General features: G+C 42.4%; 1 protein-coding gene across 1 annotated transcript in view; it reads right to left on the bottom strand.

Annotated features, from left to right (window-relative positions):
* Nucleotides 1-5944: 5944 nt before the first annotated feature.
* The window catches only part of MECP2 (methyl-CpG binding protein 2), an 84860-nt gene continuing 72899 nt past the window's right edge, over nt 5945-17905 (bottom strand). Inside the window, exons 2-3 of the mRNA XM_051968762.1 lie at nt 16613-16963; nt 5945-7174 (exon numbers count right to left, since the gene is read on the bottom strand). Of these exons, the coding sequence (XP_051824722.1) occupies nt 6073-7174; nt 16613-16963 (1453 nt within the window). The 3' untranslated portion in view covers nt 5945-6072. The remainder of the gene's footprint in view (nt 7175-16612; nt 16964-17905) is intronic.

Genomic DNA, 17905 nt, shown 5'->3' with positions numbered 1-17905 from the left:
AAGAGAAAAATCAGGCCTATGCTTAGTCTAGGTATTCTTGGGTAGGATTGGTTTTACCAGGAAGAGGAGCTTTTCCACTGAACACAGAGGATTAAGGCCTTCCGGCAGGAGCTCAATTTCCTTAGCTCTCCGTCTTGTGCCTTCTGGGCATTCTGGACATAGTTTTATACATACTCGGTCTTTTCCAAATCACTCAGGTTTTATTTAGCTCCCCGGGTCCTCAGGCCTGATTTTGCAATGTTGTTTTGCTGCTTGATCCAGCAGAGAGAGGGGATTTGGGTGGCGGGGACCACAGGGAAGACTGAACAGAGGGCTCTAGCAGGCCCTGCTGCTGATCTAAGGATAAAGAACTGGCATCTTGGCTCCCACCCCTCCCTGCCCCCAGACTATTGGCTGGGCCCAAGAGCTGGGTCTTGACTACCTCTTGGCAAGGCAGGCAGCTACCTCACCCTTGCCCCCTAATTGAGAGACAGAACGAAATGCTGGAAGGGACTCGCCCTAACTCCCTCATTTTACAAATGAGGAAATAGGGTCAGAGAAATGAAGAGACTTGCTCAGGCAAGAACGAGTAGAGATGGGATTCAAACCCCAGGTTTTCTGCCTCCCAAATTCCATGTCAAGCCCATTCAGGAGCCGGACTCTGAACTCGAGTCCAGAAAATGCTAACAAGGGCAACACTCCTTTAACCTGGCGGCAAGTGGCTTTGTTTCCAAATGGTAGGAGTGCCTAAGATAGTGGAGGCCTCAGTAGAACATTTCGGGCTCCAGAGCCACGTGCCCCTTGCCCCAGTCCCCAGTGACCAATCTGACAGCAAGGACTTGGTTTGACTTCTTTGCTTTGCTCAACTGTCACTTTACAGTTCTAACTCCAAATTACTGCCAGAGTGAGACTTTAGCAAGATTTGAGTCTTTTGTCCGTTCAGAAACACCCAAGTGCGACTAGTTGAACCAAAAGGTTTCTAGGTTTTGACTCTGGATTGCATTTCCTCTTCTCGTGTGCTTTCTGAATGTGACTAGGCCAGGAGTAGAAACTGAGACCGTCCCTCAACCCTGGAGGAGTCAAAATCTGTACTGTCTCTAAGAAGCAGGCAATGCTCTTCTTTACAATGGTACAAGGACACTCTTTGAAAAGAGAAACAAATACACAAATGGAGACATTCATTGAATTCTGTTAAAGTGCAATCATTGCAGATGCTGTACTATCAATTACCAAAGGTTGGGAGATGTTGATGTCGAGATGGCGAAAGTGCAGTGATCCCAACAAAAGGTAGGTAGACTCAATTCTACCCATCTACCCAAGTGTGAATCAGAAACACGCTACCAAAGGGGTGGGTACTCAGTAAGCACTTTGCTTGTGGAAAGGGCCCATTTCCGTTCCTATTTCAAGAACAGTCAGAGGGGTGTTTGGGATTTCTTACTGTGATCTTCCCTCCATTCTACAGCCCCAATAGTAGACTTAATGGGTGTGTTTCTCTCAACCAATGGTCTTGGAAAGGAAATTTGCATTTATCGTTCACACAGTGGCCAAGTCCTCTGTTTTGTACTGACTTAGAGTGACTGGGATTGGGAAAAGATTTGGTCTGATCTATTCAAGTGATTTCAACAACAGCCCTTGTCCTTCACACTTCAGGATTTACCTTTCACTTGATCGTTTCTATTTCACAATCCAAGAAATCAAGGCATTAAGCCATTGCAAACTAACCAGAAACCTTTAGTTGTACCAAACTCAAGTTGGTAAATCAAAGGTAGTGTGAAATGGCTGCTATTAGGCTGGACTTAAGAGTCAAGAAGACCAGATTGGGATTCAAATTCTACCTTGAACATTAGCTGTGATCCTGGGCAAGTCACTGCATCTCTGTGCCTCGGTTTTCTCCTGTGAAGAATGAGGAGATTGGACTCTATGGCCTCTAAGGCTATGATCCTGTGATCGCTAGACACTGAGTTGTGGCTACCACTTTCTCCTCTGGTCAGTTGGAGTCTATTTTTGCTACCATGGATCGGGTAAGTTCATATTCTCTGCTTTCCTAGGCTTTAGTCTCTTATTTTAAATGACTTAAATTTCCGACGCTCCATTAGGGAACCTCCTTTCCCACTGACATCTATGAGTACAGCCACAAGTTCGCTCTTTTTTGATGGACTTTATAAAGGGACAGATTTCACTCAGCTCAGGGATGTGAGGACGATTCCCCTAATTTTCACCATCGATTAATCTTTAGTCCAGGAACACACAACTCATAAGTCCGGAACATCAGGACATCTAGACTTGCCTCCAGAACACCTTTCTATTTCAGCTTCAAAATCCATGTGCTGGCAGAGCCCTGGGCTCACATTCATGGATTGCATTGGGATCTTTAACCTCCTTGGAAATTCACGCTAGGAGGCCCTGGATTCTTTTTCTGTCACTTCCTGGGGATATGAGATAACCAAGTGCTCAGGCAGACCTCCTGCCCAAATATATAATGGAGTGTTTTAAAAAAAATCACTAGTTTGTCTGTGTGAATGCTCCTCCTTACCCACTGGGTAGAGAGAGGAGAGATGCTTAAACCTGTTATAGCTGCTACTAGGAAAAGCTGGAATATAACATCGAGTGGTTATGGGTGAACCCAGTGACAAAAATGAGGCTGAAAATGTTCAATTATGTCCTCTACCCCAAGGACACGTGAAGGTCACCAGTATTCACCAATGCTTAGTATAGGCATTAAGAGAGGCTGCCCAATCATCTTGAATGTTCAAATATCTACAGTGTAAGCTACATTGCTAACCAATGCCAGACACTCTGCTTTTGGCATTTCAATGTACAATGTTTCATCTACTCTTTCTTATTCCACACCCTGTCTTGTTCAGACTTGTAAAGCACAGACTCTCACATATGCTGCTAACTTCCCAGAGATGACACTGGGACTCAGGGCAAAAGATGGAACATACTACCCCAGAGCTGGAGAGGATTTTCAAGCCACAGTGAAAAATAAATGCAAGAAGACCATGCCAATGGTACATCGAAGGAGGGAAAAATCTGCAGCCTCATTTCAGGGGCTTGACTTAGGCCACTTCTGGCTGGGAAAAGAGGGAAGGTTGGAAGAAAGAGAAAAAAGGAAAAAAAAATAACAGAAATAGAAAGAGCCCTGGTCACCACTTGCAGCTTTGGAAATTTCATTGGAGAAAGTGGAGGGAGGTAGGGGGCTGCAGAAGTTGACTCATCCAGAAGAAAGATTCTCATTTTCAAGTGCTGTTATCTCCCCTGACTAAAATAGTCTCGCGTGAGGTGTGGCGTGTGCCGGAGAGAGTCCAGTGTGACTCTGTGGGGACCAGAGACTCCTCTTTCCAGGGAACCAAATAGGGTGGAACATTGAACTATCATTCCCTGATGATGGTCCCAAAAGCTCAATTCTACTGGTCTAAGAATACTTTTAAGTATAAGCAAAAACCAAACCAGACCAAAACACTAAAAATATCCCTTTCCAATGATGAAGGGGCTTCAAGAAACAGACTAGTTAAAGTGCACATGTGGGTGTCCTTTGGAGGCCCATTAGAAATCCATCATTACAAAAGGACTTAAGGAACACACAAATCCAGAGCGAGGAGACTCGGTAGGCTTGGAGCCTTTTCTCCTTAGAGAAGTGGAAGAGGTGCTACAAGGAATTACACCCTCCTTGGACAACCCAGAAACCCTCCCTTTTGGGAGAAGTTATCAGCAGTGAAGCAGGAAGATTGAAAAGTGGGAAGGGCCTAAGGGTTGGGACTGATGAGTTTTTTTGTGATACTTGTATGATGTTCAGCAAATTGAGACAAATCTACGATAGGCCAAACAACTGCAGAAAGACCTAGAGGGCAAACTCCTTTTGTAAGCTACTGATTGGAACTGTCAACTATGGTTCCTGGTTACCAAAGACTAATTGAGAAAATGCAGTATTATTTTTATAATAGTTCAATCCTTCATGATTACATCCTCCTAAGGAAGCTGTGAAACAATGACTGAAAGAGACTAGATGGCACATATTTGACAGTTCACTGCAGCTGTTCGTGTATGTGTGTGTGTGTGTATGTGTGTGTGTTTGTGTGTAAGCAGAAAGCTGCACTCTCATTTTACTGTTTTTGATAAGGTGCTTCGCAGTTTGATAGATTTTCTATACAAGAGACATCTCTGTAAACACAGACAAGGATATACCAATATGATGAAGATATGCAGCAGGATAAGGACTTCCTGAACATCCAAAGAGGTTAAAAAGATATATTTCCTCCCCACCCAAAAAGCAAATAAAAAGCAAAACCAACTCCTCTACCCTCCCACCCAAGATCCTGAAACGGATGGAAGGGGGCCTTATGCAGGCTCTCTAAAAAAGGGTAAGATCCTAAATTTCCCGTGTGAGGAAAGCCCGTTGGGAGTGTGAGGGTTAGGTATGCATTTGGGGCTGGGTTCAAAATTACTGAACAGATCTTGGAGTGTTCTCTTATTTGTGATACTGTGCCTTAGGAGGAACAGTTTGTAAGCTTTCAAAGGCCAAAGTGGAGAAGACAAAAAAAAGCCTCATGATTGTGCTGTCCACTTGGCTAGGAGGTTTGTTTTGTCGCTTTGGTAGGCAGAAGGATTCCTTTGTTACTCTGGCAGGTCTCAGAGCATTTTCCAAACTTCTCTTTTGTTTTTATGTATTTGAGGATGAGGAAGGCATGTTTTGGGACTTTGAATTCCTTATGACCGGATTTAATAAGTAATTTTCCTTAATGGTATGAAAATAAGTGACCAGGGGTACATGTTCCGGGAAACAGGGCTTGGTTAGTATTGCCCACCTGGGAGCCTGCAAGGGCCAGCTCAGTGTGCAACTAAACCAAGAGTACTCATTGTTGATGCCTAAAGAGGGGCCAAAGAGTTTAGAAAGGAAAGGAGAGATGGAAGGGAAGAAAAGCAAATGGTCAGGAAGTCCTTATAAAACTGCAGCAAACACTTAGAGTTTCGAAGCTTCGTGGGAACCCTGTGTGCTAATCCCACTTTCAAACAAGCGCAGATACCTACAAGTATAGGGGGGCTCAAAACCCCATCATATACCGGTGTCTTAAGTAAGTGGCAAAGGCATGTTGCCCATTGAAGCCAGTTTTCTGTTGAGCATCTCAGTTTGTTTTGAAGTGGCAATGGGAACGATCACACAATTGAGCGACCAGTTCTAACCTGTCCCTAAGCTAATAGCACTGGAAAAGAACTGGAAGAACGTTTTCTTTCTCACTACCCAGCTATGTGAGTACACACTCAGACATACACAAGATCCACTAAATGAAGTAGCTCCAGATCGCTTTTGGTGATTGGGGATCCTTCCATAGGGGCCTTTTCTAAGTCAACTCTCAGTGGGCAGGGTTTTAACTGCTCTTCTTTAGCCTTAGCTATCTTGTTTCTAATCCTGTAATATCGTTCCCCACCCAACTACTCACTTGGAGCCCCTTGGGATTAGATGATGTCACCTGGCCCCTAGACCAGGTCTCCTCTAGTGCCAACTGCTCTGTGCTCTGCTATCTGTCTCGACCCTCTTTCTTAAGGAATCTACCCTCCCCTTGCCCCCCCCACCCCCGGCCCTGGCCCCTTCAGGGGGAAAAAACAACAACAACAACAAACAAACCCCACAACATAATAATTTAAGACCTTGGACTAGAATGTTAATGGCACTGAAAATGTAAGCTCCCACTAACCCTACTCTGTTAGGTCTCTAGTGACAACCAGTACACCATCCCTCTCCCAACAGGGATGAATGGAGGGCAGGTGCTGGTGTACCCTAAAAAGCCTGATAAACAGCTTGTCTGGTCAGTAGTATATGCAGCAAGCCTTGTTGAAGGAGCCTATTATAGAAAAGTGCAAAGCTGCTTCTGGCCCTGGTTAGGTCTTCAACCTGACTGTGCTTGTCGGTAAGAAAAACATCCCAAGTGCTCCAACTACTCCCACCCGGAAGCCACGAAACTCTAAGTTGACTGAAAAAAAAAAAATCCTTTTTAATTTCAGTTAATCGGGAAGCTTTGTCCGAGACCTGCCCAGAAGGAGAAGAGACAACAGCTGCCTTTATTCTTTTGTTTTTTAAATCCACTTTTTAAAAAGTCAGCTAACTCTCTCTGTCACGGGCGTCCGGCTGTCCACAGGCTCCTCTCGGTTTGGCCTCGGCATGGAGGATGAAACAATGTCCTTTCGGTCTCCCTCTGCTCGGTGTTTGAACTTTTCTGCTGCCGCGGTGGTGGCAGCGGTGGTGGCGGCAGCAGCTGGAGGTTGAGTCTTAGCGGGCTCCTTTGTGCAGCCATCACTCTCGGGTGGACCCCCTCTCGGCATCTTCTCTTCTTTGCAAACTTTGCTGCTTAAGTCCTGAGGTTCAGGGGGGCTTTTGCTGTCCTTGGAGCTCTCTGGCTCAGGGTGAGGAAGGGGAAGGGCCTTGGGTGACTCTGAGGAAGGGTAGTAGTGGTGGTGGTGGTACTGTTGCTGCTGCGGTTCCTTTTTCGGGGGGGAAGAGGAGGTGCTACCACTTCGCCCTTTGGGGCTGCTCTCTTTGCTTTTCCGACCTGGGCTCTTTCCAGGCTTGAGTCCTTTCCCACTCTTCTCCCCCACAGTTGAGACAAGCAGGGGCTTCACCACTTCCTTCACCTCGATGCTGACGGTTTCCCGGGTCTTCCGCTTTTTGATGGGCAGCACAGTCTCATGAATGGACCGTATGGAAGACTCTTTGATTGCTTTCTTCTTGGCTTCGACAGCAGCAGCAGTCACCATACTTCCTGGCTTGCGCCCCCGTTTCTTAGGGATGACCGGTGGCTCACTCTCGACTTTCCGCTTCCTGCCAGGGCGCTTGATCACCATGACTTGGGTGGATGTGGTGGCCCCACCCCCTTCAGCTTTCCCCCCTGGCGAGGGCTGAAAAGGCATCTTGACTAGGAGCTTCCCAGGACTTTTCTCAATCACCCTTTTGACCTGGACCCCTTCTGAGGCTGTGGCCCTGGGTTTCACTGTGCCGCTCCCTTTGGGCCGTCCCCTCCCTCGGCCTGTCCCTGGAGCCTTAGGGGATTTGGACTTCTTAGGTGGTTTCTGCTCTCGTCGGGAGGGACTCCCTCTCCCAGTTACAGTGAAGTCAAAATCATTAGGATCCAGGGAGGTGTCGCCTACCTTTTCGAAGTATGCAATCAACTCTACCTTGGAGCGAAAAGCTTTTCCCTGTGGACTGTGGAAAAGAGAAAGAATAATCATTAAATATTATTCATGGCGATGTCATGAGTGGCAGAAGTGGAAGATGGCAATGAATTGTTTATGGAGAAGGAAACTACAGAAAGCAAAACAAAGATCTATTATTTGGGCTTTGGAAAACTGCTTCCTTCAAGTCAAAGTGTGTTAAAAATAGAGGCAGAAGAGGGTCATGATGTGAGAAGCAGCACAATGGAGAGAAAACTGGATGATGAGTTGGAAGTTCTGGTTTCTAACACTGCTCCTATCACAACTGAGCTATGTGATCTTGGGCAAGCCACAAGCTCTTCATGCCTCGGTTTCTTAATCTGTCAAATTAAAGTTCATTCACTCAACCCTCATTTCTTCAGTACTGACTGTGTACAGAGCACTGTGCTGGGAGCTGGAGGCGATGCAAAATTTGAAAAAGATATATACAGTCTAGGAGAGTGAGAAGACATGAATACAGATACTTTTAACAACCAGTGTTCTAGAAGTGAATCAGTAGTGTGCAAAACCAAATGCTACTGAGGACTAAGGAAAAAGGCAGGAGTTATCTTGGAGGAATACGTAAGGCAGCATCTGAGTTGGACTTTAAAAGATGGATGGAAATTCAATGAGCACAGAGAGAGCCATGCCAAACATATTTAGGCAGCAAAGGGCAGTCCTCTTTGGTTGGAGCACATGGTGTATGGAGGAGAGGAACAGTATGAAATAAAGGAGTATGATGACAGGTTGTAAAGGGGCAATTCTAATGCCAGGCCAAATAATGAGGACTTTATTCAATAGGAAAAAGGAGCAATGGAGTGACAGAAGCACCTCTAGGCAGAAGAAAGAAACAGTGAAAAGAATTGGTTGGAAAGAGGGAGAAAGGGCAGTGGAATAATTTGAAAGAAATCTCTTGCAATGAATGGTCCAGGTGGGTGACAATAAACACCTATGATTGTGAAGGTTGTATCAATGAACCATGATAACCATAAGGATGGGAAAGGTAAGGAAAAGGAAAGAGGCAAAGAGAAATAAGATCCTGAATGTGGGAGACTAGAGGGTATTGAATAGGAAGCCAAGACAGAATTAGTGACACCAGGAGGGAAAACAGGTGTAAGGGGAAGAGAAACTCAATTTTAGACATACTGAGTTTCAGTTGCCGGTGGCATATCAAAGTAGAGATACTTATTGGCTTTTGGGGGATGTAGGGCTGGAACTCAGAGGTTAGCATTGAAGAAACAGACTTGGAAATCAATCTTATAGAGGTGGTAGTTGAAACCATGGGAGGGAATGAGACTGTCAAAGGAGAAGCTGTAGAGAGAAAAGAGGGCCAAAGATAATCTCTTGGAGAACACTCACTTTAAGGGGTTGAGAGAAAAGGATGACGATCTAGCAAAGGAGACAGAGAAGGAGCAGCTGGAGAGGTAGATGGGATGCCTCTAGGAGCATGTGGTGTCTCTGAAGCCAGATAGCAGGCAGAAGTGGTCAGTGTCTAAAGCTGCAGAGAAGTTAAGGAAGAAGAGGGGAAAAAAAGCCACTGGATTTAGTGATTGGTTGATCATCAGTGATTAGCAAGAATGCAGTTTCAGTAGAGTGGCGGGGAAAGCCAATAACTAAGAGAGAAATTTTTAAAAATGCTTAGCAGTAGAAGAGAAATAAAATGGTAGCTGGAAAGGAGAGAGAAGGATCGTGAAGAAGCCTTTTAAAGGACTGGGCAACCTGCATATGCTTGGAGACAGAAGTGGGCAGCAAAGAGAAAGAGACTGTCAATAAATGAAAGAAAGGGAAAGGCTTCTAGGACAAGGTATTTGGGGAGGTGGGAGGGAAAGGGATACTCAGGGTTAGAACCAATGCCTTATCATTTCCCAAACATTCTCATTCAATTCTCAGAATGACCCTGTGAGCTCGACTGGCTGAGCAGACCTTCCTGTCTCTTGGACAAAGGGGAAACCTAGCTCTGACTATAACTGGATGTTCATTAGTTATATAACTATGGAAACCATGGCTGTATCACTTGACCTTCCTGAGTTTGTTCCCTCATTTGTAAAATGGAGATAAGAACTATCAGTTTCAATGAGAATGTGTAGAATACTTTGCAAACCTCAAGGCAACATAGAAATGTCAACCAACTGCATTACCTCTAAGATTTGGGACTCTGAAATTTTCTTCTCTATCTCCAACCTCCAATCTTCTACCCATCTACTTTTCCTACTATTCTTTTACTCACACTAAACTTATTTGGTCTTCCAACTACAGTCAGAGGAGGAATAAAATAAGTAGCTGCTATCTCCTGGCTAAGGGATACCTAGACAGCTATTTGTTAACTTGACACAGACAACAGCAAGATCTACTTGCCTTTCAAGGGCATGTAGTCAGGATGGGGTAGAAAACCTCTTGAGAACTGTCCAATCTAATAACCACTACCCAGTTCTGGTGATGTATGCGTACCCCAAGAAAGAACTTAAGCACAGCTAAGAAGTGAATATGAACTCTTGGGCAAAAAAATGAAGACCTTGGGTACCCAGGTATGAGAATTTTTTATCACCACTGTTCATGGCATTTGGTAGATTCAAAAGGAGGATTTGGGAACTTAACTGTTTAATAAACAGTTGATGGCTGAGAATAGGATTTGGAGCAAGGTTTAAAATATAGGAATGTCCTTCCTATCAAGTACACTCAAAAAATATCTGCCTGGACTCTTTCGCAAGAGAACTTTAAATGAAGAAGAGAGCTGACAGATCAAAGAAAAAGGATAATGAAGTATAATGAAGAAGGAAGAACAGTAAAAGAGGGGACCAATAATTATAATTCATTTTAGAAAACCAGTGATGAAAGTCATTGTCTCAGATGTTCATATTCAAACATACAAAGTAAGGTTAATGAACGATGAAACACAGATACTGATTTATGTAAGGATGAAAATTTGACCTCACAGGGAACAGGTACCACTAGGATTTGGTGGGCTGGGGCTCCTGACTGTAATTCGATCTGAGAGTCTGTTTTATTCAAAGTGTATGTGTTTGGGGATAGGGTGGGAGTTGAGGAGAGAAAAGGGTGAGAGCATGGAATAGTAGTGAATGTTGACCTGGAACCCTGGAGGAAAAACAGTAGAAAACACCTGAATGAAGATCAACAGATTATTTTGACAGAGTAAGGAATCTGTTAAGAAGTCTGGGAAACATTCCAAATTTGGAATGGAAACACTGATACTATAATATGGGGAATTCAACTATCTGGCCATCTGCTGACATACTCTCATGACCAAGAACAGAGCAGGCAATAAATTGATGACTTGTCTTAATGATAATTTCATCCTTTAAAAGGAAGAGGAAATAACAAAAGGGTATCCTGATTCTGATCAACAAGTAATCAATACTGCTAAAATATGAACAGCAAGAATCTTAGAGACAAGGAACCACTCCAATACACGATTTGTGACAGCAAAGGAGAGGAAAGCCAGAATTAATGTGATGTACTCTAGATCATGTTTTACAGGAGAAAACAATGTGCATAATTAAGTTAAAAAAATAATTCTGAGGATGGATAACATTAATAACTGAGGGGACCAGGAAAAGCCTTGAGCAGAAGAGCATGGTATTTTTTTTTCCCCCAGCAGAATGAAAGTCCCTGAGAATAGAGACTGGTAGACTAAATTTCCCTATTCTCCAGGCCCTGTCTACCTCACTCTGGCTTTACTTGTCTTTCTATATAGTTTTGATCCTTCTGCTGGTCGTGTAAATGTTTCATTTAACTATTTCTCTTCTATATCATGTAAGCTGAAATACACATGCCTAACTGCCTACCCCAAATCTACTGTTCTACAAGTTACAATTTAGGATTAACTAACTAACAATCAGCTTAAGGTCTTTTTTTTTTTTTTTTTTTTTTTGGGTGGGGGTAGAAGGGGGAATTTTCCTCGATTATATGCCCCAAGCTGGCTAAATACACAAGATTTCTTTTAGAGGCTTATTGTCCTTTCAGGTTGGAGTTTTTAATACTCTGTCAAAGGTCAACACACTATTATGTAATGATAAATAAGATCCCTTACAACTTTGGATTTTTTTTTCTTTTTTAAGAATCAGAATGTTTCCTAGGAGAAAACCTTGCTCTCCTTCATTTTGAAGCACTTTTAAATAATGCCCTGAGAGATCAATTGGCAAGAATGAATTTTATAGATGGGGAAAATGGGAGACAGTAATAGTTTTGCCAAAAACAAGGTAGTTCCTGTCTTTCTTTTAAGCTTGAGCTCAAATCATAGCAACTTCCTCAGTTATTAGGATACTGAGGAGTTATAAATGGGCAGATCTCAACAGCTCTCTTGACTTAGCTTAAAATGGTTTCTTCTGTCTTTAAAATAACAGAACTTTTAAACAAGTTTTATGCTGGGCAATGTGTCCAGAAGATTCCTTCTTTGACTATTTTTTTTTTTTTTTTTGCTGAGGCAATTGGGCTTAAGTAACTTGCCCAGGGTCACATGGGCTAGGACATGTTAAGTGTCTGAAGCCAGATTTGAACTCAGGTCCTCCTGACTTCAGGGCTAGTGCTCTATCCACTGCACCACGTAGCTCCCCCACTTTTTTGTCTTAAAGAAATCTATAATGCTTTTCATACCAAACCCAAACTACTCATAGGCACTAAATATGCTGCTAAAACATGTGTCTCTCTGTTGGTTAGGAGGGGAATCCGGCAGTATATATTTAGCACGGAATAGAGGAAAGAAGACAATCTGGTCAGGAGAGGCTTGGGTTCAAATCTGGGCTCTGCTACTTACTCACTACAATGCTAGGCAGATCATCTTCCCTTTTTAAGCTTCAGTTTCCCCAACTGCAAGATGGGGATGCTAATCTTTATACTACCTATTTCACAGAACTGTTAGGAAAATATTTTGTAAATCTTGACCAACTAATATTTTTTCCACTTGATTAGTGTGTGTCAGGTATTTTTCCTTTGGAAGATGGAAACCCAGGAGGGGAGGTTATTGAGAATATTAAAACTGCTCTAACCTTTCTCTGATTTCTGCCAATCTTTTGACTATCAATGCTGGGAAGTCAAGGGTTTTTCCTTATGATGAGCAGGTGTCAGGGAGGACCCAAGACAACTGCTTCACCAGTACAAACCTGCTATTAACAACAGGTGTTTCCATATGTGAACAGTGTCAACAGGGAAGCAAGAAGGAAGGACACCTGGGGTTTTAGTAGTGGGGGCATTTGTGTGAGACACAAAGCCCCTCCAAAGCTGAGTATACCCAGATTTGGAAAAAAATGAAGAGAGGCTCATATGGCGGTATACCCTGGCACTAACCAACAGCTAGCGGGCAACAGAACGGGGAACACCAGCAAGCCCAAAGGCCAGAGTTGAGTTAGAAAACTGACATTTTGGTTTGGCATAAGCTTGAGGAGACAATGATAAAAGAATCTGCTTTACAGATAAGCGAATGTAAAAAGTGTAAATACTAAGGAGAATAAGTATGGTGAGTTTGGGAAAAGATAATAAAAGGAGATTCAAATGAAAGTTTGGATAAGAGAATTCTAAGCAGGTTTTGAGAATCTGGAAAGGGAAGCAGAGACTACTATGAACCAGAATGGAATTAGGAGGAACAAATCACTGCCTTTTTATCAGCCTATGAAAAATAGGCTGGTTATCAGGTAATTCTAGAAACATAATATCTAAACAAACTATTTGATAATTTATAAAATAGCCTTGTGAACAAGACAGAGAGATAAGAAATGGGTGATGATTTAATTAAGTAGATTTAAAACTTTGACTTTGGATGAATGACTGAATTCAATTTTTTTATTTCTTTCCTTCTTTCTTTTTTTTTTTTTAAACCAATAACTCAGTTGAAGGCATAGACAGTGTGCTTTTCCAATCTCAGAAGATAGCAAGATGGGAAGAATAATTAACACGTTGAATGCCAGAATTGTAATCCAAAATTTATCTGACAGTATGGAACAACAAATTATATAAATAAAAATCTGTGGGGGTGAGAGAGAGATGTGGCTGAGCACTAGCAATACATGAAAGAATCCGGGGCACTGAAAGTTTAATATGAACCAATAGTGATTTGGCAGCCAAAATTAACATTTTAATTTTGAGGCTGCATTAATAGAAGCATCATAACAGAATGAGCTAAGTGACAGTCCTTGCTCAGAAACTACACTCATGTCTAGGTACCACATTTTAAGAAGAATATTGACAAGCTAGAAACCACCTAAAGGAGGGAGATTTGGATAGTCAGGGGACTGGCAAGTATTGTCTGAAGGAACTGGGCATGTTTAGCTTGAAGAAGAAATTTAGTGTCATCAATGCTGTCTTCAAATATGCTATGTCATGTGCCAAATCACTGTTTTACTTAAGCTCAAACAGCAGGACTCCGGCCAATTGCTGAAAGCTTCAGGATGCTGCACCATGGGGCACACGTAGTAAGTGATTAAGAAATATTTGCTGCATTAGCTTGGGAGCAAATTTCAGCTCAAATAAAGGAAAAACTTTCAAACAAATAGGGTTATCCAAAGGTAGAATAAGTTACTTTGAAAATTAAGGGTAGGGAGGAGACGCTAGATAACCAACTGGTTGGAGCCACTGTAGAGAGGATTCAGATATGAGTTGGTCTGGATGAATTTCAATGACTTTTCAACTTGGATATTATTATTCTAGGATTTGAGGCCTGAATGTCAGGATCGTGAGATCTCTTAGGTCTCCTTTCAGCAAAGGAAAATATTGCTTCTTGGCTTATTTAACAATTTCACTGGGCCTGTTTTCTTTCATCCCACAAAGGCCTCTGGCTCATTACATGATCTATCACAAACCAAAGTGTAAGCCGAGATGGTGGCTCCTTGAAGGCATGTAGCAGATGTTTAATAAATGCCCACTGAATGACTTACTGCAGTGAATCAGGAGAAGAGAAAAAAGCTGTCTAAACAGAAGTTCTTTCAGGAGCCAAACGGGGAAAGGAGGAAGCGGGGAGTGAAGACAAGACTCTCTTTTTTCCTTGACAGAGAAATAGCTGTCTGACCATGAGCTCTGTGTACTGAGCACCCAATCCTTACTCTTTTAGCTGTTTCACTTCAAGTTCAGCCTGGGGAAAATAGCCCTTGACACCATTTTAGCTACCAGAGAAAGACTTTCACAGATGCCACGATAGGTGGCAAGTCTTTGTGGGCAAGATGGTAAATTCTTGATTAAGATGAATCAAATCAGGCTTTTGGGAATACACAAAAGGTTGCAAGACAGCGTCATAAGTAACTTTGTGTATAGAAAAAAATCACTTCTGCCATTAAAATAACTGCTTCCCAAGATAAAAGGATTTTCAGACTATGATCTTCAATAATCAAAACAAATTGAAGATCTATGAAAATGAATTGAATAGATGGCTGGAGTAGAGGGGAAAAAAGAAAATAGTGTGCCCAAAGAATAATTACTAACACGATAAAGGGCATATTTATTTCTAAATCTGTTTTTGGCACTGGCAATCCTGGACCAGAGAAGATGAGAAAGAAGACATATGGTCATCTGTCTATTTGGGAAACACCACTTTGCCATTACCACTGAGTGACTGGCTCCAAACTGCTGGAAAGAGAGTTCCTACTGGCTCTGGGCTGAGGCCAGAATATAAAACACCAGACTTGTTGTTTCAGTATCTTCATCTGTGTTTTACGGAAGATAAAAGAGAGTTGCTGCTCTCATAGTGTTTATGGATAACAAAAGCCAAAGTTTTTTTGGGAAACATTTGGATGATTGAAAAATTACTTTTATTGTTTTTCAGTTGTGTCTGACTCTTCATGACCCCATTTGAGGTTTTCTTGCCAAATATACTGAAAGATACTTCTCCAACTCATTTGACAGATGAGGAAGTGCAGGATGAAGTGACTTGCCCAGGGTCACATAGCTAGTGTCTGAGGCCAGATTTGAACTCAGGAAGAGGAATCTTCCTAACTCCAGGCCTGGTGCTTTATCTACTGTAGTGCCACCTAACTGCCCCTACAGTTTCACTGAGGAGTAGCATTTTTTTTGTAAAATACTAGAGCTTAGGTCTTGGGACTCATCTGATCAGATCCAGTCATTGGCAAGTGATGTCAATTAGGATTCTTTGTTAGGAGCTAAGAATACTTAGATTCTCTGGATGGGGAGGGTAATGCTAAGGACAAAAACCACAATTAGGTGGAAGGACAGCAGGGTTCACTTGGCTTATTATAGCACTGAAACAGACTGCAAGGGGCTATTTTCTTATATATAAGACAAATACCAGAAAAAAAAATTGGTATTTGATAGTCAAGGCCTCCTTCCACTTCACAATCTCTTATCATTGAATGTCTCCTTGGCCTCAAATGCACAATCATGCAACTAATTAGGACAACTGGTACTATCTAAAATAAACGGAGTAATCTGCATAGAGGGAACTTTGGCTATAGTAAAGCAGTGTGGATCACACCATCCAGAGACCAGGGAAATCACACATCTCTTAGGGAGGAGGGGGGGAACTATACTGTTACCAACTGAAAAATAAATCTGGCCCTTGTACTAATACTCTAATAAAGATAACCACTTAGTGTTTAAAGGAACTAAATGTCTAAGAAACACTTCTTAAGTTTGAAATCTATTTGGATTAGATTTGATCACTCCCTGGAAAGCTTCTTCATTTAAAGCCACACCTGATAAAGTGCTATATAAAGTGTAATCTTACGCCTACCCTTGCCAAAAATCCTTTCAAGCACTCAATGGTATGGTTCCCTGTTAGGGAGGTTAGGATTGATTAATTTCTGTCGAGTAGCCTTCTGAAGAATTTTCAGACTAACTATTATTTCCCCTAACCTTTATAAGCTCACTCCAAGTCATGGGACATTTGCCCTTCTTTCCACTTGCCACAGCCAGAAGGACAATTTGGCTGGCTGGCCAGGTACCTGGATGTTCCTGGAATGCTTATAATGGGAAGACTCATCTCTCCCTCCAAACACGAGACTTTCTAAGGTAGCTTTGGTCAGTGTGCCACAGCTCCTTCTTGTTTATGTGAATGACTAATTTTTTCAACTTCTGTTGGGCATGTAGCTTGAATATAGGATCACATCTTACTATTGACAATGAAATCTGTCTAGTTAAAACAAATTCCTATTTTATTCTTCATATTATTTTCTTTTTGTATTCACCCATGTCACTTTTGAGACAGTTTGTAAGAAAAATGATCCCCTTGGGTGGCCTACTGGGTACTAGTCATGGAGGTACAACCTAAACTCCTTGGAATTAAATGAATGGGAGCCACTGGAATACACTGGGAGATCTGGGTCACATGCAAGTGACAACTGTTACTTCATATTCTGCAAAGCAGAAGATACTAAAAATATAAATGGAGGGTCAAAAAAGGCAGGCCACTCAAATGCCATTCCTATCAGTTTCTGAGCACGTTTCTAATGACCCACCCAGTTGTCTCCTTCTCATCATTCTTGTTTGTACTCACTTGATTAAATAGACATCGTACTTCCCAGCAGAGCGACCTGATTTCCTCTGTTTTAGTTTTCTTGTCCAGCCCTCTGGCAGTGTGGGATCATCATACATGGGCCCCCGGTCTCGGATGATAGAACGCCGTTGTTTAGGGGAAGCTGAAGCTTCAGGTGCAGCAGGGGCTGACCCAGCCTCTTCTGATGTTTCTGCTTTTCCTGCCTCAGCTGGCTCAGCAGACTGGTGTGATGATGGCTGTGGGAATTCATGTTTTCCTTCTTTCTCTTCCTTTTTATCCCTCTTCAACTTTCTGAATTTCAGGGGCTTATCTCTGAGGCCCTGGAGGTCTTGGTCTTCAGACTGCTCTTCCCTGAAGTATTAAATAAGGATGTAAGTATCACAAAGAACATCATAATCTGTAGAATTTTAAATACTGGGGAACCCAACAAACTCTACAACTATAACTGAAATTCAAGGTATACTTTCCCTCATCTAATAAACCCAATATTTCTGCTTGACCCTGCTAAGCAGTCTGAAAATGAAGGCCTCTATCTTTGGACAGTTTCCTACCATGCTGCAGAAATTATTACTTGAAGAATCTGTGATTTCATCATTATGGAAAACTCCCAAGGTGAATACACCCCCACCCCCACCCCAGATGTAGAGCACAATTCATGACTCAGTAGATCTAAGTCTGGGAAAGTTGTTTGAGGCATGGAAAAAGTTAAGTGCCTTGTCCAGAAAGTATCAGGGGTAACATTTGAACCCAGCTCTTCCTGATTCCAAGTCATGTCCTTTATTTACTATGTCACTCTGCTACTTACTCATCTATCCTGTTACAAGAGTTAGGAGGAAGTAGGAGATCAAGGCAGTTTGTTTGGCTTCCAAAGTCATTCAGAGGTTGGTCTGAGGTAGGAGGCATTTAGCTTATTGGGAAGCCCTGGGCTGCCAGATAGGGAGGTAACCCTGAGGGTTGTCAGCTTCAGATTGTAGGTTTGGATCCTAAAGACTGCTGCACTTGGTATCCAAGGGGGAAGACACATCCTTTAAGTCTGTGTCCAGTTAGAAATGGGCTCAACTTTCCATCTCTGAGTATAATGTTTCTGACAAGAATTAAATTCTGTCCTGTGATATCCTGTTATCAGCAAATAGAGAAGTTTAACATTTAAAAAAAAAAAAAAGTTTCCCAACATCCTGGACACAGGATGGAAGGAAATGATCATGGGTCCTGGCTGTCTTAATGACAATAATGGGAGAAAGACTGCTATGGTATGGTTTCATTTTGCTGAATGAGTCAATAGGTAGACATGTG

This window comes from Antechinus flavipes, chromosome X (genome assembly GCF_016432865.1).
Source record: "Antechinus flavipes isolate AdamAnt ecotype Samford, QLD, Australia chromosome X, AdamAnt_v2, whole genome shotgun sequence".
NCBI classification, from domain to species: domain Eukaryota; kingdom Metazoa; phylum Chordata; class Mammalia; order Dasyuromorphia; family Dasyuridae; genus Antechinus; species Antechinus flavipes.
This window is presented reverse-complemented; position numbering and strand designations above follow the sequence as displayed.